Source organism: Myxine glutinosa, chromosome 3 (genome assembly GCF_964187855.1).
Source record: "Myxine glutinosa chromosome 3, kmMyxGlut1.1, whole genome shotgun sequence".
In the NCBI taxonomy this organism is placed as follows: domain Eukaryota; kingdom Metazoa; phylum Chordata; class Myxini; order Myxiniformes; family Myxinidae; genus Myxine; species Myxine glutinosa.
In genome coordinates, this window is record NC_136263.1 from 37,350,185 (window position 1) to 37,377,209 (window position 27,025).

A 27,025-nucleotide genomic window follows, 5' to 3' on the forward strand; every position below is an offset into this window, starting at 1 on the left:
CCTGGAGATCCCAGGATTACCCACCCAAAATATCGTTGCGATCGGTTCAGCAGTTTTTACGGTACCTTCAAACGGACGGACAGACAGACAGACAGACAGACAGACGGACGGACATTTGGTCAATTATAGAAAGATTATGTGTAGATAGATCAGTGACAAAAAAAATCTAAATTGGATCCATTTTAAATTCAGGCTGTAACACAACAAAATGTGAAGAAAGTCAAGGGGTGCGAATACTTTCTGAAAGCACTGTAGCCATTTTAAATTGAGTGTCACTCCATGAAGATCTGTATTCAATCTATATATTTTAATCCAGATGTTCATGATGATTTTAAAGGGGAACCCAAACACTCAGATCAGCTAAAAATGACCTCGATGATAATCTATCCCTCAATACCTTACAAAACATATAATGTGTCTTTTTCCTATTTCTGATTAAGAACGTAGGTAATTTTGTGATTAAAGTCAAAATCTTGTTCTTCATGCATAGCCTTGACGTCACTCTCAGAAGTTGACCGCCATATCCGTAATATCTACGGTTTACATTGGTATCTACGGTTTACATTGGTATCTACGGTACCATTCGGTATCTACCATTCGGTACCATTCGGTATTTGGTATCAATCGGTATCTACGGTATAAATAGTATCTATGGTACCATTTAACTCAAACGGCAAATAATTTTCGATTTTCCACAAATATGCCTAGCCGATACCTCCTGGGTGGTTGGAGTAATATGAACCAAGATGGGTTCATGCTACACCAATGGCCGAAGACCCTAGGTTTTCCAGAAATTGGACGAGGTTTGTCCAAAATACCCAAGTGGGGTTCAGGCCGACAAAATGTTTGCTTTTGTGCTCAGATAATTTTACAGAACACTGTTATAAAACAACAGGGATGGCTATCAATCTTGTGGTTATCCGCCATGATTGAGAGATGACGCCATCCCCACAATTAAGGTAAAGAAACAGCTGCCACTCGAAACTGTAAGACCATCTCTGCCCAGCTACCAGCACATGTGCACACGTGATTTTGAGTGGCGAATCAAACACCTGTGTTGGCCTGTCAGTGACAGATCTCACCTCGCTACCAATCCCCCACCCTCTCCATCAACTCTCCACTACTTCTACTACTACTAACCCTATTTGTGAACATCTGTTTGTTCAGTTGTGTCTCATGGACAGCCTAAGGAAGTGACTTAGAGAGGGAAGAGGGCGTCCATGGGAGGTAACTTTTCACGAAAAAAACATGGGCGCATCAGATTTAGATCAGGCGTGTCCATCAGGCGTGCCCAAGGGGCGTGGCAGCGGGGCGTGCCCAAGGGGCGTGGCTTCCTCTGACTATAAAAAGCCCACTACACACAAGTGACTGACTATTTATTTTCCGGGCAACGCCGGGTAACTCTGCTAGTATGAATATATACATTTAAAGCATATTTAATATTAAAATCTCCTTGTTCTGCCACCAAAGCCACCAAAGGTCGACGAAAGTTATTTTTCACCTCTGTCTGTCTGTCTGTGAACAGGATATCTCAAAACGTTGTGGACCAATTTCAACGAAATTTGGAGGACAAGTTTGGGTGTGTAAAAAAAAAAAAAAAAACACCTTTAGAGGCCATTTTTCCCCGCAAGCGGGGGTTGGCCTTTTTCGGGAACTGTGGTTGTTGTTGTTTTTCGGTCCCCTTTTTGAAGCAATGTTTTTTTACGGCCGGATGCCCTTCCTGACGCCAACCCTTTTTTCCGCCTTTAACGACAAGCAGGGAATTACCAGTGAACTGGTACTCAATTTGCCGACCTCGGAAGGATGACAGGCTGAGTCAACCCCCCTGGCGTTAATTTCGAAAGTTTGGGTGTGTGACAAGAAATAATTGATTAGATGTTGTTGAAGATACGGATTTGGATCTGGATACTGGAGTTTTTAGTCATTCTTTACCATTGAGTGATAGGCCTAAAATCGATCTATAGCACGATATCTCAAAAAGTTGTGGACAAGGAATGAGCGTATGACAAAACTTGGTGGATGAGTTGGTTAGTTGACAAGAAAGAACCGATTCGATTTTTGGTTCAGGTACCAATCCAGATCCGGCCTATCAGTCTAAAACTTAACTGTTCAGCCTGGCGGAGGTATGCACTCTACCGATTGCCATGGTAGTTTGATTCCTGTAATCTTTCTTTGATTGGTGCTTGTATGTACATAACTAGATGGTGTTCATTTACACAGCATCAGATATCTATATTATAAAACAGGAGTGTCCGTCCTTCCCGAAACTACTCCCTCAGTTTTGGGGTTAGCCCCAACAAACCACCTGTGGAACGTTTTGGGGTCCCAGTGGATGTGGTAAGGTAGGTAGGAAGTTTCATAAGTTTCTCAATAAAATTACGATTTTGAAATGCGATCGACGCAAACTTGCTTCACAATCTGGAAGTGAATAGATGACGACGATTCACTGGTTTGATAATATCTCAATACAATTGTAATTTAACATTGTATTTTGTTACACTCGTATTAATGCTATAGTATTAATTTGTGATTGTGATGATGCTGTTCAGGCTGGCCGAGGTATGTGGAATGAATATATAGAGATAATGAGTTTAAAGCAAAATGAGGAAATGAAGTAAGGGTTTCGATTTTCTACTCGTGACGTTCCCAGGATTTTGCCAATGACCGCGTGTCAACTCATTCAGACTGGGTACTTTTTTGCCCAAGTCCTTCACGAACCGGCTGTCAATGCCTGACGTTCGACTGAAGGTGGCACAGCAATGTGGAATTTATTGGTTCATCATTTGCCATTCACTGTTTCCTCATTATTTGTTTGCTTTCGGCGCCACACCCTGCATAGCACGGGTACCTTGATAGTAGCTCATAATGCTGAGATCCTGCAATTAAATCAATAAAATAATTTGTCTATTGCCGAATTTAATGTCATTGACATTCAGGTGAAAGTTCATGGACATCTGTTAATGTCACTGTCTTGCATGTGAGAACTTCATCAGTTTTACACTTTGCAGAAAGAACCAGAGCAAGCCATCAAAGATACTTTAATTCGAATCTATTTTATTATTGTATCTTCTATATTTATATATATATAAAAGAAAGTTTTTCTTTGCTTGTTTGTCTGCACGCGCTAATCTCGTGAACGGTGAAAGATAGGAGGAAACCTCTGAATCAAAAAATGTCGGGACGGGCCCCGGGAAGGTTGTAGGCTAGGTGGCGAGGCCGGTCGAGGTCGCCTCGGCCGGGCTGGGTCCATTTCGCAATTAAAAGCTGAGCTGAATTATGGTAGTCAATCTTCTACGGCCACGAGTAAAAGCTGAATTATAGTAGTAAATTCATTCAAAAAGAACCAAAAATGTCGGGACGGGCCCTGGGAAGGTTATAGGCTAGGTGGAGAGGCCGGTCGAGGCCACCTCGGCCGGGCTGGGCCAATTTCGCAATTAAAAGCTGAGCTGAATGGTAGCAGTCAATCTTATATGGCCGCGAGTAAAATCTGAATTATAGTAGTAAATTCATTCAAAAAGAACCCGGGCAACGCCGGGTGCATTCGGCTAGTTTTATATATATATCAAAGAAAGTTTTTGTTTGTTTGTTTGTTTGTCTGCACGCGTTAATCTCCTGAACGGTGAAAGATAGGAGGAAACCTCTGAAACAAAAAATGCCGGGACAGGCCCCGGGAAGGTTATAGGCAAGGTGGCGAGGCCGGTCGAGGCCGCCTCGGCCGGGCTGGGCCCATTTTGCAATTAAAAGCTGAGCTGAATTATAGTCGTGAATCTTCTACATCCGCGAGTAAAAGCTGAATTATAGTAGTAAATTCATTCAAAAAGAATCCGGGCAACGCCATACATACTTTATGGATGTGCTCACATTCTAATTATACATACTTTATAGACATACTCGCATTCTAATTGTACATACTTTATATACGAACGCACATTCCAATTGTACATACTTTATGGATGTACTCATATTCTAATTGTACATAATTTATAGACATGCTCGCATTCTATTTGCACATACTTTATAGACGTACTCAAATTCTTATTGTACATACTTTATAGACATACTCGCAATCTAATTGTACATACTTTATAGATATACTCACATTATAATTGTACATACTTGATAGACGTACTCGCATTCTAATTGTACATACTTTATCGAGGTACTTGGTTGAAAAACGATAACGTGTAAAAATTGTTGTCTACCTTGGTAAATGATGTGCAGACAGACAGACAAACAAAAAAATAGACCCAAATGCAATATCCTCTCCTCTGGTGAAGGTAACAAGAGAGTTTCTTGAACACCTTACCCCATGCTGTCTTGAGAAACAAGGACATGGGCGGGGTCTACGAGTGCCAAATTTGATTTGTCATGATCACAAAGAATGCCGTAATATTTTGTCCAAGTATTGTTAAACGGAAGGGTTGTGAAAGTGACAAAAATTTGATGTGTGTTCTATAGTGTCCAAGTATATAATTACATTGAAATAAAATAAAGATTGTAAAGGTCGTAGAAAAAAATCTGAAAGTTTTCTGGTGTTTTATACACGTTACGCATCTTATACACTGTAGCGGCTGCCGCTGGGTTTTCACAATCGCCTTGCACCTATCAAGGACGCGGAGCGATCACCATGCCGGGCTCGTCCAGGACGCCCGGGCAGGCTCGCCCTCAACTTGCCAGGCCGCAGCCAGGACGCTGGGCCACGCCCCCTGGCGCCGGGCCTGGGCAAACCCCCTGGGTTAATCGATATATATTGCTGCCCGATAAACGGGTTTTCAGAGTGCCTGAGTGTTTGATTTCATTAAAGCAACTCGGATGAATTCTAGCTTTTTGTCGCGTCCATTCTTCCGATCGACGTGGGAGCCCCAGCTCCTTCAACACCACCTTATTTAACATGTTGCATAAGTTATTCGTGCTTGTTGTTTGTGTTCTTTATGACATCCTTAATGATTCCTGTTTAAAATTATTTTCAATCTTATTTGACTGCCAGCCAGGCAGGCAGAGTATAAATATCACATATCTCACTCTTCTCCACACATGTGCGATTGGGATGAATTCAGAGAAAAGTACGGTAAAACGACAGACTTGTATTTCTATTAATGTTCTGATTCGTGTTCAAAATATAACGTTCAATTTAAATCAAGTTGTTCCTCAATAATAAACTGACGATTGTAGAGAGACAGACAGACAAATTAACCCGATTGCTTAACCTCGAATTTTACTTTGCAGGCAAGGGGCAACAATTAATTAAAAGTGGTTAGAATTGTTGTAGATCCAAACTAGAAGGGCACTCGGTAGAGAGCATACCTCCGCCAGGCTGAACAGTTTGTTTTGTATCCCACTGATAGACCGGATCTGGATTCGGACCTGAACCAAATTCGAATCGACTTGTTCTCGTCACCTAAGCAATTCGTCCACCAAGTTTAGTCATAAATACCTCATGTTATATATCGTGTTATATATATATATATATATATATATATATATATATATATATATATATATATATATATATATATATATATATATATATATATATATATACATATATATATATAAATATATATATATATATATATATATATATATATATATATATGTAGCGGTTCCCGCTGAATGTACACAATCGCCTTGCACCTGCCAGGACGCGGCCAGGGCGCGATCGCCATGCCGGGCTCGTCCGGACGGGCCCAGACGCGCCTCTCCTGGGCATGCCCGGACTCGCTGTTCCTGGGCACGCCCGAACCTCCCGGGCACGCCCGGTCTCGCCTTTCCAGGGCTCGCCCAGAGCGCCCGGGCACGCCCAGCCTCGACTTGCCAGGCCGCGTCCAGGACGCCCGGGCATGTCCAGACTCGCCTTTCCAGGGCTCGCCCAGAGCGTCCGGGCATGCCGGCTCTCGCCTTTCCAGGGCTCGCCCAGAGCGCTCAGGCACGCCCAGCCTCGACTTGCCAGGCCGAGTCCAGGACGCCCGGGCATGTCCAGACTCGCCTTTCCAAGACTCGCCCTTGACACCCGGGCATGCCTGGTCTCGGTTTTCCCGGGCAAACGCCCGGGCATAAATGTGTATATATATTGCTGCCCGATAAACGGGCTTGTGAGAATACCTGAGCTGTTTTGTTTCAATAAAGCAACTCGGACGAATTCTGTCTTTGGTCGCGTCAATTCTTTCGACTCGCGTTGGAGCGCAGCTCCTTCACTGGTGTCCTACCGACATGGACACGGCAGTGACTCTTAAACTGCCTACCTTCTGGGAGGCTCACGCGGCTGTTTGGTTCACCCAGGCGGACTCCCAGTTCGCCCTGTGAGGCATCACCGCGGACGACAACCGCTTCCACCACATCGTGGCAGCGCTCGGTTCCGCCACCGCGGCCCGCGCCCTGAGCCTCCTCGAGCACCTGCCGGCTGCCGACAAGTATGACGCGCTGAAGACGCTCCTCCTCGACGCTTTCGCCCTCTCACCGGAGGCACGCGCACGGCGCCTGCTCGACCTGCCCGAGCTCGGCGACACGCGCCCGTCCGAGCGCATGGACTATATGCTCTCGTTGCTCGGTGAGCACTCTCCGGATTTTCTGTTCCGCGAGCTGTTCCTTCGCCAGCTGCCTCACCCGGTACGCCTCGCCCTGGCTGGCACGTCGATCACCGATCCCCGCGCCCTCGCCAGGGAAGCCGATAAGATCTCCTCGGCGGGCCAACACATCGGCGCGGCTACCTGGAGCCTGCCGCCGTCTGAGGCGACGCCCACGACGCCCGAGCGCCCTGCGCGGTTGGAGGCCGAACTGCCGGTGCAACTGGCGGCCGCCACGCCGCGCCGACTGCTTCCGACACGACGGCCGGGGCCTCCCCCTGACCAGGCGTGGTGTTATTACCACGCCAGGTTCGGACACAAGGCTCGGACGTCGGGAAACGGCCGGGCCGGCGTTCATTCCCAGCCATGAGCGCCGGCCACTCAGGCAACTTGCTTTTTATTCGGGACAAAGCGTCCGGGCGGCGTTTCCTTTGTGACACCGGTGCCCAACTGAGCGTCATACCCGCCTCCGAGCAGGACAGGCGGGACGCCATTTGCGGCCCCTCTTTGGTCGCTGCTAATGGCTCGGCCATACGCACTTTCAGCCCGCGCGACGTCAGCCTCTGCTTCGGCAGCCAGCGCTTTCAGTGGACCTTTGTGACCGCCTGCGTCCCCATGGCTTTGCTGGGCGCCGACTTCCTCTGCGCGCACGGGCTGCTGGTCGACGTCAAACGTTGTCGCCTTGTCAACGCCGAGACCTTCAGCTCCCTGGCGTGCACGATGAGCAGCTCTGCGCCGACCGAACTGGCGTGCGCCCTCCCGACGGCGAACGAGTTCGCTCGCCTGCTCGCGGAATTCCCGGCCCTCACGCGGCCGACGTTTTCGGCCGTCGCAGTGCGGCATGGGATCGAGCACCACATACCCACTACGGGCCCGCCGGTCTACGCCAGGGCCCGCCGCCTCGACCCGGCCAAGCTCGCCGTGGCAAAGGCCGAGTTCGACGCGTTGGAGCACCTCGGCATCGTGCGGCGCTCCAATAGCGCGTGGGCCTCACCACTGCATATCGTGCCAAACCCGGGGGGCGGATGGCGCCCGTGTGGCGACTACCGCCGCCTCAACGACGCTACCACCCCCGACAGGTACCCGATCCCGCACATCCAGGACTTTTCCGCCCGTTTGGCGGGACGGGTCATATTTTCCAAAATTGACCTGATACGGGGATACCACCAGGTACCTGTCCGGGCGGCCGACGTCCTGAAGACGGCCGTCATCACGCCGTTCGGCCTGTTCGAATTTTTGAGGATGCCGTTTGGCCTCAAGAACGCGGCCCAGGCGTTCCAGCGCTTAATGGACGGCGTGCTGCGCGACCTGCCATTTCTTTTCGTCTATCTGGACGACATCCTCGTCGCCAGCACGTCCCGCGCCGAGCACCTCCTCCACCTCCGAACACTGTTCGGTCGCCTCAGCGAGCACGGCTTAATTGTCAACCCGGCCAAATGCCACTTCGGCACGACGACCGTTGACTTTTTGGGCCACCGCATCACCAAGACCGGGGCCGTGCCGCTGCCGACCAAGGTCGAGGCCATCACCACGTTCCCGCGTCCCCGTTCCATCAAGGCCCTACAAGAGTTCCTCGGCATGGTGAATTTTTATCACCGATTCGTGCCCCGCGCTGCTCAGCTCATGCGGCCCCTTTACGAGGCCCTCCGGGGCAAGCCGGCCAAGCATGACATCGTTTGGTCCGCGGCCATGGACGCGGCCTTCGCGAGCGCAAAACGGGCCCTCGCCGACGCAACGCTGCTGGCTCACGCACGCGCTCAACGCGCCCATCGCCCTCACTACGGACGCCTCCAACTACGCGGTGGGCGCCGTCCATGAACAATGGGTGGACGGGGTTTGGCAGCCACTCGCTTTTTTCAGCCGGCAGCTCCGGCCGAATGAGTTAAAATACAGCACGTTCGACCGCGAGCTGCTCGGTCTATTCCTGGCCGTTCACCATTTCCGACACCTCCTGGAGGGCCGCCCGTTCACGGCTTTCGTTGACCACAAGCCGTTGGTCTACGCAATGGCCAAAGTCACGGAGCCGTGGTCGGCCCGCCAGCAGCGCCACCTCTTCGCCGTGTCGGAGTTCACCACGGACATCCGGCACGTCGCCGGCAAAGACAACGCCGTGGCCGACTGTCTTTCTCGGGCCAGCGCGAACGCGGTCCACCTCGGTGTGGACTTCGCGCTCATGGCGGCCGACCAGACCACCGACACCTCGGTGCAGGCCCTCCGGGCGGCGGACACGGGCCTCCGCGTGGCCGACATCCCCTTCGCGGGCACCGTCCTGCTCTGCGACGTCTCCCAGGGCCAGCCTCGCCCCATCGTGCCCGTTTCCTGGCAGCGCCGCATCTTCGCCTCCATCCACGGCCTTTCTCACCCGGGCCGGAAAGCTTCTCAGAAGCTGGTGTCGGCGCGTTTCGTCTGGCACGGCCTTCGACGGAACGTCCGCGACTGGGCCAACGCCTGCACGGCCTGCCAGCGGGCCAAGGTCCACCGCCACACCCAGGCCCCGCTAGCACCTTTCACCGTGCCTGCACGGCGTTTCGACCATGTCCACGTGGACCTGGTGGGTCCCCTGCCCCCATCGCGGGGGTTCACCCACCTGCTCACCATGGTGGACAGGACCACCAGGTGGCCGGAGGCCGTGCCCCTCACCTCCACCACCACCGCCGACGTGGCGCAGGCGTTCATCGCCACCTGGGTCGCGCGCTTCGGCGCACCGGCGGACATCTCGTCCGACCGCGGCCCACAGTTCACGTCCAAACTTTGGGGCGCGGTCGCCCGCTCGTTGGGGGTCACGCTGCACCGCACCACGGCCTACCACCCCCAAGCCAACGGGTTGTGCGAGCGGTTTCACCGCTCCATGAAGGCCGCACTCATGGCCGGCCTTCAGGACGACTGTTGGACCGACCGGCTGCCGTGGGTCCTTTTGGGCCTCCGCACGGCCCCCAAGGAGGACCTCCGGGCGTCCGCCGCCGAGCTCGTCTACGGCCAGCCGCTCCGCGTCCCGGGCGAGTTCGTGCCCGACACTACCAGTCCCTGGTCCGCCGCACACCAGCGCTCGGACCTCCAGGAGGCCGCCCGCCGATTTGCCCCCGTGCCAACGTCCCGCCACGGTGGCCCCCAGTCCTACGTCCCCCCGGCGCTTCGCACAGCGGAGTACGTCTTTGTGCGTCATGACGCGCACCGGGGGCCACTCCGGCCGCCGTACGACGGGCCCTTCTGGGTCCTGCGACGGGGCGACAAGTCCTTCGTCGTCGAAGTCGGCGGCCGGTCGGACAGGATCTCTGTGGATCGCCTCAAACCGGCGCACGTGGACGTCGACCGACCACCACGGTTGGCCCTTCCTCCGCGGCAAGGCCGCCCCCCGTCTACAGTTCCCCCCGCTCGACCACACACCACCGGATCGGACCCCCCCCCCACGACCCTCCAGGGGTCGCTTCGGCCGGGCCATCCGGACCCCCCTTAAATTGACCCTGCCGGTGCAGGTCGATTCTGGAGGGGCGTGTGTAGCGGTTCCCGCTGAATGTACACAATCGCCTTGCACCTGCCAGGATGCGGCCAGGGCGCGATCGCCATGCCGGGCTCGTCCGGACGGGCCCAGACGCGCCTCTCCTGGGCATGCCCGGACTCGCTGTTCCCGGGCACGCCCGAACCCCCCAGGCACGCCCGGTCTCGTCTTTCCCGGGCATGCCCGCTCTCACCTTTCCAGGGCTCGCCCAGAGCGCCCGGGCACGCCCAGCCTCGACTTGCCAGGCCGCGTCCAGGACGCCCGGGCATGTCCAGACTCGCCTTTCCAGGACTCGCCCTTGACACCCGGGCACGCCCGGTCTCGGTTTTCCCGGGCAAACGCCCGGGCATAAATGTGTATATATATTGGTGCCCTATAAACGGGCTTGTGAGAATACCTGAGCTGTTTTGTTTCAATAAAGCAACTCGGACGAATTCCGTCTTTGGTCGCGTCAATTCTTTCGACTCGCGTTGGAGCGCAGCTCCTTTATATATATATATATATATATATATATATATATATATATATATATATATATATATATATATATATATATATCTATCTATGTATGTATGTATGTATGTATGTGTATATATATATATATATATATATATATATATTTATGTATATATATATACAGACTTGGCATTTAATATGGAATTTTTTTTTGTGGGGGTGAACTTACTTTTCAAGATGTCTTAGAACCAAAAGTTCATTGGAATTATGTTGAAATTATTCTAGATTTTGTTAATGTGACCTTTAAAAGAAACAAAAACCACATTTGACATGTCGAAACAAATAAATTGATCCTTGAAAGTGATGTAAACTGATATCGAACTCAATTCATGGACAGTACTGTGTTAAACTTCTGTACGTTTTACAGAAGTAACTCTTTATTTTGCACATTAGCCAAAAAATCTTTTAAACAAAAGTTAAATTATGACTGGGATTACGGACAGTAAAATTACAGTTCAGTACTTCGTGTAACCCCCACGAGCATTCAGGAGAGCACGTACATGTTGAGGCATGCTGTTCAGGAGATTTGCCAAGGTTTGGACAGGAATCGCTTGCCATGCAGTGACAATAGCCTGCTGCAATTCACGCACAGAGGTCGGCTGCTGGTCCAAGTGGTCGATTTGACGTGTTAATTCTGCCCACAAGTTCTCTCTCGGATTCATATCCGGGGACATGGCAGGCCACTCCATATGCTCTACACCACGGTCAGCAAGAAAGTGTTGGATCATGCGAGCACGATGAGGCCGTGCATTGTCATCTTGGAAGACAAAGTTTCCTCGAAAGGTTGCAGAAACAAATGGAAGCAATGTTTCTTCCAGAATGGCCCTGTGCTTGAACTGGTTCAGGTTTCCATTCAGAACAACCAGGTCAGTTTTGCCCCCTGCATGAAAAGCAGCCCAAACGGTCACCCCACCACCTCCAACTTGGACTCTTGGCACTATACAATCTTTGTTGTGGGCTTCATGCACTTGTCTGCACACTCCGACGTGGCCATCTTGACGATAGACCAGAAATCTGGACTCGTCACTGAAGATCACGTGATTCCAGTGTCCTGGCTGCCATTGACGGTGCTCTCTGGCCCACTGCAATCGGCGCTGGCGGTGTTGTCTGGTCAGGTGTGGCTTTCTCAGGGGACGCCTGGCACGATAGCCTGCTTGAACCAGTCGTTGGTTGACTAGCCTTCTGGATACAGGCACATTTGTCAGTTGCTGCCACTCAGCCCTAAGCCGATTAGCTGACTTGGTACGGCCATTGCGGACTAACCGGTGCAGCTGGCGATCATCCCTTCTTGTGGTTCTGCGGGGACGTCCTGGCCTCGGTATTGGAGTAAGGACACCCCTCTGAGCATTTCGTTTCAGGATCTTTGACACCTGACCTTGACTGATGCCATACTGCCGAGCAATAGCACGCTGTTTCATGCCATAATTTCGTAAAGCCACCACTCCATGACAAACAGCATTGTCGAGTTGACGGACCATCTCCAGAGGAAGCGGGAATAACTTTTGGAGACGTGCAGCAGTTGTTTTCCACTAATACAGAACGCAACAACCCTTGTATACCCGACTGTGAAGCCAATCATCAAATGCACCTGTCCGTACATTTTGCCACGCCACCTGTGATATAATCCTGTTGTTGACTTCTTGCTGCGACAGACAATCAGTGACATGGTTCTTTTAACAAATAAATCACCAAAGTGTAAAAGAAACTCACCAGATTGATATACTGAGTTAAGAAAGTAAACCCAAGTCAAGAAAAAAAAAAATTCCATATTAAATGCCAAGTCTGTATATATATATATAAAATATATATACATCATGTGTATATATATATATATTATGCATTTCTACGTATTCACACATACATACGCATGCATATACTTACGCTAACATTCGGGGTCTGCTTAGCAGGCACGTAAGACATCGGCCATGATAAAGCTCGCAGTGTTGAGTGTGGAAAAGTTCTGAGGAGATTGTGGCTGGCTCAATAGCGCAGTGGGCTGTTGACGCGTTATCAACGGAGGTCCGTGGTCCTCACCAAGCGTCGTTACTGAGGAACGGGATTATTTTAGCTGAGGATAATGACTGTACCTGAGTTGCTGTGTTGTCATGATTTACACCAATCATAATACAAACAATTACTTTGCACAAATGTATTTGTTGTGTTTGTGATATAACATTTTTAGAGGCAATTTAGGTTGAAGATTCAGGTTGAATCTTTTTTTTATTTTCAAGAAAGAACCCCTCAGCACATACATAGGGGAGGGGCAGGTGCAGACTGGAAGTTTGGAACGATTACCCCTCACCACCACGTAATTCAAAACACCTCACCACCACGTAATTCAAAACACCTCACCACCACGTAATTCAAAACACCTCACCACCACGTAATTCAAAACACCTCACCACCACGTAATTCAAAACACCTCACCACCAAGTAATTCAAAACACCTCACCACCACGTAATTCAAAACACCTCACCACCACGTAATTCAAAACACGTCACCACCACATAATTCAAAACACCTCACCACCACATAATTCAAAACACCTCACCACCACGTAATTCAAAACACCTCACCACCACGTAATTCAAAACACCTCACCACCAAGTAATTCAAAACACCTCACCACCAAGTAATTCAAAACACCTCACCACCACGTAATTCAAAACACCTCACCACCAAGTAATTTAAAACACACCTCACAGCCATAAAACACGTAATAAAAACACCTCACCACCATGTGATTTAAAAACCCCTCACCACCAAGTAATTTAAAACACCTCACCACCACGTAATTCAAAACACCTCACCACCAAGTAATTTAAAACACCTCACCACCAAGTAATTCACAACACCTCACCACCAAGTAATTTAAAACACCTCACCACCACGTAATTCAAAACACCTCACCACCACGTAATTCAAAACACCTCACCACCACGTAATTCAAAACACCTCACCACCAAGTAATTTAAAACACACCTCACAGCCATAAAACACGTAATAAAAACACCTCACCACCATGTGATTTAAAAACACCTCACCACCAAGTAATTTAAAACACCTCACCACCACGTAATTCAAAACACCTCACCACCAAGTAATTCAAAACACCTCACCACCAAGTAATTTAAAGCACCTCACCACCAAGTAATTCACAACACCTCACCACCAAGTAATTTAAAACACCTCACCACCAAGTAATTCAAAACACCTCACCACCACATAATTATAAATACCTCACCACCACGTAATTATAAATACCTCACCACCACGTAATTATAAATACCTCACCACCACGTAATTTAAAACACCTCACCACCACGTAATTCAAAACACCTCACCACCATGTGATTTAAAAACACCTCACCACCATGTGATTCAAAACCACCACAACGTTATTAAAAACACTTCACAACCACGGAAACAAAAGTTTGAGGGAGTCGTTAAGTGACAACACAGACACTGCCCAGATGTGTCGATATCTATCTATAATTCCAGTAATCTCTGTGTGTGTGTATGCGACCGCTGTTTCTCGACAACTACCGGTCCGATATACTTTAAACTTGCCAGGTATATTGCTGGGGACCCGAGGATGTGCCTTTTCAAGGTTTCATATTAATCGGACAATTACTTACCGAGCTATGTCCAAAAAACGATTCAACCAATCAGAGAGCAGCGAGCTATCGCGTGTGCCGAACGTGGCGAACACACTCTGCCTCGGACGGCACATTTGAGAGCGTATTCATTTATTTCACGTTGGCAAACTATGTTGCCGCTATGTTGGCGTTAAACTATGTTTTAAAACTAATTAAAACCATTTCATGTAAATAGAGGGGGGGGGGGGGGGGATTGTCACTGTACTCGCAAGCCGTTCGCCGTTCGCTTTGGCGTTGCGAATGAACCAAAACATTTCATGAACCAAACCATTTCATGTAAAGCGTTCGCCGTTCGCTTTGGCGTTGCGAATGGACCAAAACATTTCATGAACCAAACCATTTCATGTAAATAGAGGGGGGGGATATAATTTTAGATATAGATATAGTACGGGCATGCCCTAGTATAGATAAATGACAGTATCCGAGTTGCCGTTTTGTCATGGTTTAAACCAATCATAATTCAAACAATTATTTTGCACAAATGTATTTTTAATATACGTGATATCACATTTTATAAACAATTGAAGTTGAAAAAAAAAATTTCCCCAAAAATTCCCCCCCCAAAAAAAATTTTTGGAAAATATTTCAAAGAAAATACCCTTAGGACATACCGACGGGAGAGATATGTGCACACCAGAAGTTTGGTACGATTTCACAAAAGTTTGAGAAAGTAGTTCAGTGACAAGACAACACAACACAGACACTGCACAGATATATATATATATATATATATATATATATATATATATATATATATATATATATATATATATATATATATATATATATATATATTGTTACGGAACCCAGCGTCGGCCTTTCCCTTTAAGGAGGGGGGATTAATCCCCTCGCTGATGACTGACCGACGTGGTCCCGGGGGTATGACGTCACGCCCGGTCGGCGCTGGGTAGGGTATTAGGCCCAACCGTCCTATGACCTAAATACCAGCGCCTCCCGGTACGCAAGGAAATATTCCCCCCCGCTCACGGCCGCAGCGGAATGGATGATTTGCGCCGAGCGAAGCGAACTGCGGCGTGAGCCGTTTACCAAGACTAGACCCGATTTATATTCGTTGGCCGAATCGCGCCACGTACCCTCAATATGGAAACCTCTAAAGCGACCGAATGTGAAGAAGAAGACAAGGTAGGAAGAACAGATATTTATTATTATTTACACACAACTAAAGCAGAAAAGAAATGAAATACGATTTACAAGGCAATGGAAGGAGCAGTAGACACAGTGCAATTATTAGCTTACCTATACAGTCTTACTTATTAACCCCAAGACAACATGAAAGACGGACAAACGGGCAGACTCACACGATGGGGAAATTGCAGATGGATTGGCTGGAGGGAGAGGAAGGTCCAGCTCGGACCGAAGCACGGCCGGGCCAGGAGCGAGCAGCCGCCGTTCCTTCGCGGCCACGTCGGCACCGCTGTCAAAGCCCAAGCTGCGGTCGTGCAAGCTGCTACGGTTCGAACGGCGGCGGTGGCAAAGCTGCGTGGGGGATTCAAAGCTGCGTGGTGGACCCAAAGCTCAGCTCTCGTATCTCATCTGCTGCGTGTCTCATCTCCTCTCTCGTGGGGGCGTCCCGCCGCGGGTTATATTGACCACACCCCCGAACCTTCGCGAACCTCCCCGAGCGTTCTCTCCACGCCCTCTCAAAGCCAAACCCCTCGTTCTTGGTTGGTCGGCAAGGGCTGGCTCACTCCTCCCCTCTATGACGAGGTGGAGACACGCCTTTCTTCTCCGAGATTACCTCGCCTTAATGGTGGCAAATGTAGATGGTAAGGCGAATGGCAATGACGCAGTTGGAAATGGAGGTTTTTGGAATGGGAATGAAAGGGGATCTATCTTATTTAATTGATGCAACGCAATGAATTAGTGGACCACAGAGCCTTATACTGACATTTATTAAGGACATAACTACTGAGGGAATCTATGATTTGCTACGTGTGTGCGATGGATTAACTAAGAGCGACCTTGGATCTTTACAATTGGAGGGTGATATTTACAAGATTTACAGCATACAAAAGGGGAAAATTTACATCAAATTACACACACAATTCCCATATCCCCAACAATATATATATCGTGTTATATATATCGTGTTATATATATCGTGTTATAAATATAGTGTTATATATCGTGTTATATCTATTGAACCCTGGTGTTGGGCTCGCGGCTAGGGTGCCGGCTTAGGATCCTAGGATCCTGGGTTCGAGTCCCGGTCGATCGCTGAATTAACGCCAGGGGGGTTGACTCAGCCTGTCATCCTTCCGAGGTCGGCTAATTGAGTACCAGTTCACTGGTAAATCCCTGTTTGTCGTTAAAGGCGGCAAAAAGGGTTGGCGTGAGGAAGGGCATCTGGCCGTAAAACATTGCTTCAAAAAGGGGACCAAAAAAACAACAACAACCATGGTTCCCGAAAAAGGCCAACCCCCGCTTTGCGGGGAAAAATGGCCTCTAAAGGTGGTTATATTATATATATTTATATCGTGTTATATATCGTGTTATATATCGTGCTATATATATATATCATGTTATATATCGTGCTATATATATATATCGTGTTATATATATATATATTGTGTTATATATCGTGTTATATATCGCTTTTCACCCGATCTCTCATAGCAAAGAATCACGTAAAAATTAAATAAATCTCGTATCCGAATCCATATTCAGATCTTCACCAAAATCGAATCTATTCGGTCTTGCCACACACCCAACCTCCCACCAAGTTATATCCAAATCCATTAAAAACTTTTAAAGATATCGTGCTATATTTCATTTTTAGCCCTTTCACTCAATGGTGAAGAATCACATAAAAAATTATCTCATCCGGGTCTTCACCAAAATTGAATCAAGTCTTCCTTGTCACATACACATCCTCTCCACCAAGTTTTGTCTGAATCCGTCCACATCTTTTTGAGATATCCTGCTAGATATCGTTTTTGGCCCTATCTCCCAATGGTGAAGAATCACTTAAAAATTATACTAGCCGGATCCGGATCTTCACCAAAATCGAATCATTTCGTCCTTGTCACATACGCTACATCTCTGCCAAATTTCATCCGAATCCGTCCACAACTGTTTGAGATATTTTGTTCACATACAGACACACATACAGACAAGGGTGAAAACAACGTCCATTCACCTTCGGTGGTGGAGGTAATAAAATGCTGAAATGTTGTAAACTTATCTATCGGTCAAAATACCTTTCTTTCAAAGTCATTGGGAGTGGAGAAATGCCAGATGCGCTTCTTTTTTGAGAACGACATAATTTTGAAAGGAAAGACTGCACTGGGCGCAGATTCGTCATCTGAGCGTAGCACCCTATGACACGATGATACACCATGGGTAGGATTGAAAGACAACAAGGCAAAAAGTGAAAATGAAATCATCATGAATCAGGACACTGCACAGATAAAATAAATAAAATATAATAAAACTTGCGATAGGTAGACTGTATTGTGTGAGGCCAAGTGATCATTTATCGCTAGAACATTTCCTCATGTAAAAAGTTTACGCCTGGGCTCAAAGTTGTCTGTGAATATAGTCCTTCATTATTGGAGGTGGTGGTTTCATGTTGTGGTAGACGAGGGTATGTACACCTGTCTGTGCTCACCCTCGTCTGATCCATGTTTCTCGCAAGATATCTTGGACCCTTTTCTTTACAGACACGGAAGTAAGTAAGGGGAGTAAGGATCGGTCAGGAAAGGCCTCACGGGGGTTTCGCAGACCATTGCTCGGGTGCTTCTTGGAGTTACCCCTTGTCACAATTGCTTTGAGAAGATGTTTTGTCTTCAAGGTAATGTTGATTATGACTCATTTCACATATACTGTATATACATCCCAATCAGTTATACAGCTCAATTACTGCTTCAACACTCACTTGACGATAGTGGCCTAACATTGAGGAGTGATAACCAAGCGAGATAATGCACGACTAAGGTAGTCTCCCTGTCTTCTACGGCCTCCTTTCTGGTCTTGCACCCTCTGCTCTTTCCGTGCCTTGTCCCCCCCTCCGCCAGGTTTCTGCAGAGCACACGCTGTCCACCATCAACCCCCTTCTGGTGAAACCATCTAAATCCAGCCTCCTGGATCACTGCTCACCTCCACTCATTGTGTTCCTCTATTTTCCGGTCTGTGGAATCAACTTCCACATTCTTTTCAATCTCATTCTACCCTCCAACTTCAAGATAGCTGTTCATCCCCATCTCAGATCATCCCCAATCAAAAACCATGATCTTTTTTACCCCCGTTCACCCCACCACCCCCAATCCCTCCTCCTTCCAAATTTCCAGCTTTTTCCTTCCTGAGAGTTTCCTTCTGTATCCATGTTGTATACATGGATCCCCCCTTCCCCTCATCCCTCCCCACACCCATTGTTTTTCCAATGCTCCCTCTATTTTATCCTTCCACCCTGCTGTTGGTGATTTCCCCTCTCTCTATTGTTCCTTTTGTTCTGTGACGTCATGATCTGTTCAGTGTTTTAGCTCTTCCGCGAGCCTCGACTCCGTATGCCAAAAAAAAGGCATTCCCTATTTTTTTAACTGATGAATGGGCACAGTGACCGACACAGAAATCATGTAAACAGTTATACACGATACCGAACAGAAGGACGCCAGGAGATTAACAGGCACAGAAGGCATTTTCCTGGGTAAGTGCAACTCCTGCCATAATCAGATAGACGTGTTTCAAGACTGAACGGAAAGATTAGAACATTGTGTAATTGTTGGGTTGAGTGGGGAGGTAGGATAACTTGTATTTCCTGTGGTCAGTCTGTAGTATAGGTTATCGCACCAACCTGTTGTATCCCTTGAGGGAGAAGGCTCCCTGAGGCCTTGGTGAGGAACTTGACTTGTAGTAATAAATACAGCCGTTGAACACGACAGTAAACCTTATCTGCCCTGCAGACAAACGCACAGAGTGAAATGAAGTCATTCGCTATCACAGTCACTGGTCACAACTTATCATTCGTTTCTTTTAACCACAATTCTCCAACCTATTTTTTGACTGACTGCGGTGTTATGTTGTTCTCCTCCTCTTCTCTTTATAAAGGGTGAGGTCCAATGGCACCAAGCTCCTGCCTCCCTTGACCACAATCCTCCTCCACTCCCTCTGTCCTCAGCCAAATCTCTCCACTCACCAACCACCCTCACCTTACTGATATCCCTTTTCACACAATCCTCCCATCTCAATCACAGTCTACCTCTTTTCCTCCTATCTTGTTCCCTCAACCTATCTGCTCGCTACCATTCTCTCTTCCCCGATCCACACCAAATACCTAGACCATCTCAGCCGGCATCTCACCAATCTCCTCTCGCAGTTCATCCATCCTCCTTCTATCCACCCTCTTCACTCCCGCAATCCTCCTGACCCAGTTGTTCGCACAAACCTGCAGCCTCTGTTGTCTCTCTGTCAATGCCACTGTCTCCAGACAGTAAATGTAAGCCAGCATTACACAAGACATCAGAACCTTCCCTTTCAATCTCCTTGAAATATTTCTGTCTGCCATGACACCCTCCACCCTCCATGTATTCGCACCCACCTGAATCCTCCTCCGCACCTCTGCCTCTGACTTAACATCCCCAGTCACTGTTCACCCCAGATATTCAAACCTATTTCCTTGTCTGATCTCGTTCCTCTCTAACCTGATATTCATTTATTTTGTCTGCTGCCCAACACATATCACCTCCATCTTCTCCTTGCTCATTTTTGGCCCTTGTTTCTCAAATGTATACTTCCACTCCTCCAGTACTTCATGCATCTCTCACCCACTCTCCACCACAACAGCCAGATCGTCTGCATACAATATTCTCCCCAAAAATCTCATTTTAATCTTCCTGCTTACCAGCTCCATCACCATGATAAACAGGTGTGAGCCGAGGGTGCTTCCCTGCCTCAAACCAATGTTCACATTTAACTCCTCCAGCATCCCAGGATCAACCAAAACTCTTCCCTTCGTTCCCTTGTACATCCCTTCCACCAACCTAACTTCTCCTTCCGTCACTCCCATCCATTTCAGTGTTGCCATCACCATCTATTTTTGGACAGTGCCGTAGGCCTCATTAAATCCACAAATCCCAATGCCATTTCACCTTGCACCTCCAACCTCTTCTCCATCAGCTGTCTCAGCACGAACATCCCATCTGTCGTTCCATTAACTTTTCTGAACCCCTGCTGCTCTTCACTGATCTCCTTCTCCACACTTCCTTAACCTTATCCTTCTCCATACTACCTCTCATCTCCCCTTCTTGTTCAGACTGAAGTTCCTCAGGGCAGTGTTCTCGGCCCTGTGCTTTGTTTGGTCTTCATCAATGATCGCTCCGACTCTCTGGAAAACCTCGCTATCTCTTTGGTAATGACTCCACTCTCTGCCGCTCCATATCTCAACCCTCACATCGGCAGGCAGCAGCCTCTTCACGCTCTGCAGACCTGGATAATATCACAAACTGGTCAAGCAAGGCCCTGTGCTTTGTACCTCTCACCAGCCATGGCTCCTCAGCAAAGGACTTCTGCGATTCACTGGGACTGACACAATCTGTCAATTTCCCGACCCGGATCTCAGTCAACGGAGCATCTTCTCTTCTGGACTTGGTTATGACTAACTTCCCTGAAAATGTCTGCTGCTCTTCTTCTGCTCCATTCGGCTCATCTGATCATGTGCTTGTTAAAGTGGACATCTCTCTGACCATTGTCAGGGAACCTGCTCAGCGTCGACGAGTCTGGCATTTCACTCAGGCCAACTGGCACGGCCTTCAAGCAGCCATCAATCATCTGGACTGGTCTCCCATCTCTACCACCTCTGACATCAACTCATCCTGGGAATTCTTCCAAAGTAAATTACTGTCTCTCATGCACAGATTTATCCCATCTCGTCTTCAGTTGTCATACCCTTCCTCCCGTCCATGGTACACGGAATCTTGTGGTGAGGCTGTTTCCCAGAAACAACTTGCCTTCGTCTCCTGGAAAGCAAATCCAACGGAAGGAAATCTCATTTCCTTTCACAAAGCCCGAAACAAGTGTGTGTCCACCCTAAGGAGAGCCAGGAAACAATACCTCTCCATTCTCAAGACCGAACTCTCTTATCTGTCTCCCTCTTCCAAATCCTGGTGGCGTCTGGTGAAATCTGTTTCTGGTGTTTGTTCCCCCTCCATCCCCTCCCTTACCTCAAACGGCTACACAGCTGACTCCGCACGTGAAAAAGCTGTATGCCTCAACTCTGTGTTTGCCTCTAAATCTTGTGTCCTAAACCCATCCCTCTCTGTACCCACCATACCCAGTCGTACCCAGCTGCTCCTGGACTCCGTGTCCTTTCCTCCTGACAAGGTGGAAAAGTTTATATCAACCCTCGACTCTGATTCTGCAACTGGACCTGACGGCATCAGCCCACGGGTCCTAAAATCCTGTTCTTCCGCTCTTTCACTCCCTCTCTCTGTTCTCTTCACCCTCTCTTTTGCTCAAGGTCAACTGTCATCTGCTTGGAAATCGGCAAACATCACCGCTTTACACAAAAAAGGTGCAAAAACAGATCCTAGCAACTACAGACCAATCAGCCTTCTCCCAATTATCAGCAAAGTCATGGAATCCATCATTGCTTCGGATATTGTTACGGATTTATGTGAATTACTATTCAGGTCTTTGCTTATTAATGTGTAGTCGATTAAAGGTTGTTGTGATTAAAGGGTCAGGAGCCCTTCTGGGGAAAAGGAGAGACCGGAAACGGAAGGAAAAAGACACGAGGTCCGGGAGAAGCGGCGATTCTTTTTTTTCTTCCTCGCCCAGCGCCGAGAAGAGCGGTATCGATATTGAGCAGCGTGGGGAACGCTGCGTTTGAAAGCCCGTCTGGCGAGAGGAGTTACCTGGACGTGTAATTACCCATTTACACGTCAAGTCGCCGTGGGTTCGTGCACGGAACCAAGCGTCCGGCACAGTTTGCCTCACCGTCTACAAGGACGCGTACGGGTCGCACCTTGGGCCTCGCGCGCGTTGCAAGCCGCGCTTGGTTTTGCCCCGTTGCTTGGCAAGGAGGTGTGCGCTGCAGCAGCTGTCCCCGGTACGAGACGTGCACGTTTGGAGCACGTCCGCCCGGGGTTCGTTCAACCGCCCGGGTGCGGAGAAGAGAGACATTGTGAGGGACAGTGACCCAAGTGGTCGTGAGTGGGGACAGGGGGGGACACATATGTAAGATGGCCATCTTAGTGATTGATTGTTGATTGTTGATGGTTGTTGATTCCTTGGGGGAATATATTATTGATTACTCCGGATCCTTGGTGTGGGGTTTCTTATTGACTGGAATTCATATTGATTGCGTTACGAAAGCGTATAAATCATAGATCTTTCTGGCGGAGTTCCTCTCACGGTCCGGGGGTCACCGAGACCAGGTAGTCACCAGGAGGACCACGTAACAATATGAAATCTTTCCTCTTCTCCAATGGCTTGATCTCTGATCATCAATTTGGTTTCAGACCAGGTCACTATTCTGGACGTGCTGCTTCTGCTGTCTCAACAATGGATGGGGGTCCTCAATGCCAAACAGGAAATTAGAGCTGTCTCCCTCGACATATCACGTGCCTTCGATACGGTCTGGCACCCTGCTCTGCTCACCAAACTCTCCTACTTTGGTATCCATGGAAATCTCCACGCATGGCTGGCGGACTTCCTCTCTAGTCGTAGGCAACGTGTGGCCCTGAATGGGTTTCTCTCATCTCCTCTTCCTGTTCAGGCTGGAGTTCCCCAAGGCAGTGTTCTGGGCCCTGTGCTTTTTCTGGTCTTCATCAATGATCTCTCTGACTCTCTTGAAAATCCTCTCTATCTCTTTGCTGATGACTCCACTCTCTGCCGCTCCATTCCTCATCCCTCAGATCGGCAGTCTGCAGCTTCCTCACTCTCTGCAGACCTTGACAAAATCACAGACTGTGCAAACAAGTGGAACATGTCTTTCAATCCTGACAAATCTCACACTCTTACGATGTCTCTCCGAAAAGACCGACTGGACAACCCTCCCATCTACTTTCTGAATAATCCTCTCCAAGAAGTTCTGTCACTCAAGCTTTTGGGTCTCACTATCTGCCATGATCCTTCCTGGGAAAACCACATTTCCAAGCTGGCCTCCATAGCCAGTCACCGACTGGGCATCCTCCGTCGTGCGAAGTCCTTCCTTGGCACACCTGAGCTCCTCACCACATACAAGGCTTTCATCCACAGCTCAATGGAGTACTGCCCTCCCCTCTGGGCTGGTGCTCCTGCCTCACACCTAGCTCGTCTTCACGCTGGTGAAACCAAAGCGTTTAGAATCATTGGAATCTCCCGCGATGACGCTATCTCCGAGGGCCTCTCACTCACTCACCGCAGGCAGGTTGGTGGTTTTTCTGTCTTCTACCAACTCCTCTCCGGCCTTGCTCCCCCAGCTCTCTCTGGGCTCTGTCCCCCAAATATTCCTACAGGTCGCACAAGATCTGCCTGCAACCCTCTTATGGTTAAACTGCCAAAATCAAGACTCTCTGCTCACCTTCACTCCTTCATTCATCTTTTCTCCCGCCTCTGGAACAAACTCCCTCACTCTCTTAAATCCCACTCCTCCCTCCAGGTCTTTAAAACGGCTGTTCACCACCATCTCTTATCTTCCCCAATCCAAAACCTTGATCTTTTCTACCCCCGCTAATTTCACCACAAATCCACTTTTTTGAGGTGCCGACTTCTTTCCTGGAAGTCCTTGGTGTCCTTGCGTTTTATACCTATCCTGCCTCCCTCCAGGCCCTCTCCCTCCCTCACATCTCCCGATGTCCCTGCTCTCAAATGTTGTGTTTGTGTGCTTCCTCCCCTTCTCTCCCCATCTTGTCGACTGCTCCCCTTTTTATATACTTTGTTTGCTTGTTTGTTTGATTTGTTTGTTTGATAAATGTTAGCTCTTTCACGAGCCTCGACTCTGTATACAAAAACAAAAACAAAAAAAACAACAAACAAACAAGTGGAACATGTCTTTCAACCCTGACAAATCTCACACTCTTACTATATCTCTCTGTAAAGGCCATCTGGACAACCCTCCCATCTACTTTCTCAACAATCCTCTCCAAGAAGTTCTGTCACTCAAGCTTTTAGGGTGTCACTATCTGCCATGAGATTTGCTGGGAAAACCACATTTCCAAGCTGGCCTTCAAAGTCAGTCGCCGTCTAGGCATCCTCCGTCGTGCGAAGTCCTTTCTGGGCATTTCTGAGCTCCTCACCACATACAAAACGTTCATCCACAGCTCAATGGAATCCTGCTCTCCCCTTTGGCCTGGTGCTCCTGCCTTCCACCTAACTCTTCACGCTTCACACGGTTGAAACCAAAGCATACATAATCATTGGTATCTCCCATGACGAAGCTGAATCTGAGGGCCTTTCACTCGCTCACCACAGGCAGGTTGGTGGTCTTTCTGTCTTCTACCGACTCCTCTCTGGCCTTACTCCCCAGCTCTCTCTGTGCTCTGTCCCCCAAATATTTATACAGGACGACACATAAGATCTGCCAGCAACCGTCTTATGGTGAAACTGCCAAAATCAAGACTCTCTGCTCACCTTCACTCTTTCATTCCTCTTTTTTCCACACCTCTGGAACAAACACCCTCACTCTCTTCAATCCCACTCCTCCCTCCAGGTCTTTAAAACAGCTGTTCACCACCATCTGTCTTCCCCCATCCAAAACCTTGATATTTTGTACCCCCGTTAAAACACCCCAAAACCACCTCTTTCAATCTCAGATTTAATTCCTGAAATTCCTCGTAGTGTTCATTTACTTTATACCGTGTACCCCTCCCTCCCTCCCCCCAAGCCCTCCCCCTTCCACAGATCTACCGACGTCCCTCTTCCCTGCTGTTGTTGTGCTTGTGTGCTTTCCTCTCTCTCCTCCTCTTGTCTCCCGCTCCCTTCATTGTATGTTTTATATGTCTGTGCATGTTTTCGTGTTTAATGTGTTAGCTCTTACACGAGCCTTGACTCTGTATAAACCACCTTTAGAGGCCATTTTTCCCCGCAAGCGGGGGTTGGCCTTTTTCGGGAACTGTGGTTGTTGTTGTTTTTCGGTCCCCTTTTTGAAGCAATGTTTTAAACTCTGTATTAAAAAAAAAAAAAAATCCTCCCATCCAGAACCCTCTACAGCACCTTCATGACACGACTAAGGAGTATATTGCCCCTGTACTTGAACATCCGCCACCCCCTTCCATATCAGCACAATTAACCATGTCCTCTACACCTCTACAATTGACCCATCTCTCACACATACATTCAACAACCTCTTCGTCCTCTTGACTCCGACTTCTTCTGCTGTAATTATCATCTCTATATCTCTATATCATCTCTATATCATTTCGCTCTTTCACGAGCCTCGATCTTGTATACAAAAAAAAAAAAAAATAAAAATAAAAAAAAATCTCTGTACACATCTCATCAATGCCTGACGGCCTTCCCCTTTTCAATGATGTCCGCACTTTCTCTTCCGTTGTCTCCACCAACTCCCACTTTTCCCTCTACATAACTCGGTTTCTTCAGCTCGCTGTTGCTACACCTTCCCGGTTCAACAGCTGTTTGAAATATCCTTCCCACACCATCAATACTGCACCCTTCCCTGACACTAGCCTCCCGTCTCCTTGTAATGTATTCAGGGACAGGGACGAGCCAGCCCTTGCAGTGAAATATTCCGTTGTATGATGGAAATTTGATTAAAGAGAATTGTCTTCTTTTGGAGTACCCACTCGAGGTGGTTTTCACTTATTGCATTACTAGAAGAGCCCACCCGTCGCTTCGCTGACCGATCCATTTTGTGTTGGGTGGTGGGAGTAAAGAAGGTAGGGGAGTGAGGGAGTAGGTGGGAGGATGAGGGGAGGGGCCAGGGGCAGGTGAAGGGGAGCAATTGGGGAAGGCAGAGGGGGAGAGGAAGGGGGAGGGACGGTAGGTGGGAGGGGAGGGAGGAGAGGGAGGAGAGGGCAGAGAGGAAGGAGGGTAAGGGGAGTGGGGAAGGGTGAGTGAGGTTGAGGGGAGGAGGTGTGCCATCATCAATGTGTGTGCCGTCCCTCAAATGGAGGTTAAACTTGGGGTCCTGTCTACAGGCCTTAGTTGGTGGACATTAAAGATTCCACAATGTCTTTCGCAAAGAGTATAGGCGAGCTGTGGCTGGCACCCTGAACAAATTCCAAATTCCTGCTCTAACCTACTGAGGGCACCACATCAGTGGCACAGCCATACCTGTAGCAAATTATGCTAACCTCAGCCATGTGTTGCATAAGAAAGAAGCCTCGACCTTGTATTAAAAAGACCTCACACCACTTCCTTCTTGGAAAGTCATGCTTCCTTGAGCCAAAGTGAACCACCTCTTCAAGCTGATGTTCGAAAGCAGAATCATTTCAGATTCATATTGGTAAGAAATAAGTAACACAATCTAAATCACATTGTACTCAGAGTCTAAAAATTAATTAATACTTTGGATAAGATGGCCAAAAGATGCAATGATCTTCTGAACTCAAGTGTGAACTTCACTTCCAACTGATAGTATAGGCATATTTGGAATTTCGTGTATTTTTTTTGTTAAAAGCAAAAACTCAATTGATTTTGTAAGAAGGTATCATAAGCTTAAAAAAAAATTAGGGTGGCATTTTTTCTGAACATTCTAAGACTATGAAATCCAAGATGGCGTCCAAAATGGCCACCGAACACTAATAATGCGATATCTTCGCGAGTACATGTGATACAATTACAAATAAAGTGTCTAAATATATGTTTTCTGAGACCAGGGATCGAATGGAAT

General features: G+C 48.2%; 1 protein-coding gene and 1 long non-coding RNA gene across 3 annotated transcripts in view; one reads left to right on the forward strand and one right to left on the reverse strand.

The window, feature by feature from the left end:
* The window catches only part of LOC137423673 (uncharacterized), a 97,533-nt gene that overhangs the window by 51,230 nt on the left and 19,278 nt on the right, over nucleotides 1–27,025 (forward strand). The gene's annotated exons all lie outside the window — the stretch shown is intronic.
* The window catches only part of LOC137423671 (SH3 domain-binding protein 2), a 72,803-nt gene that overhangs the window by 26,418 nt on the left and 19,360 nt on the right, over nucleotides 1–27,025 (reverse strand). For both annotated transcript variants that reach the window (XM_078773896.1, XM_078773897.1), the window contains 2 exons: nucleotides 19,049–19,151; nucleotides 17,457–17,574 (listed from right to left, as the gene is read on the reverse strand). In XM_078773896.1, coding sequence (XP_078630022.1) covers nucleotides 17,457–17,574; nucleotides 19,049–19,151 — 221 coding nt within the window. The remainder of the gene's footprint in view (nucleotides 1–17,456; nucleotides 17,575–19,048; nucleotides 19,152–27,025) is intronic.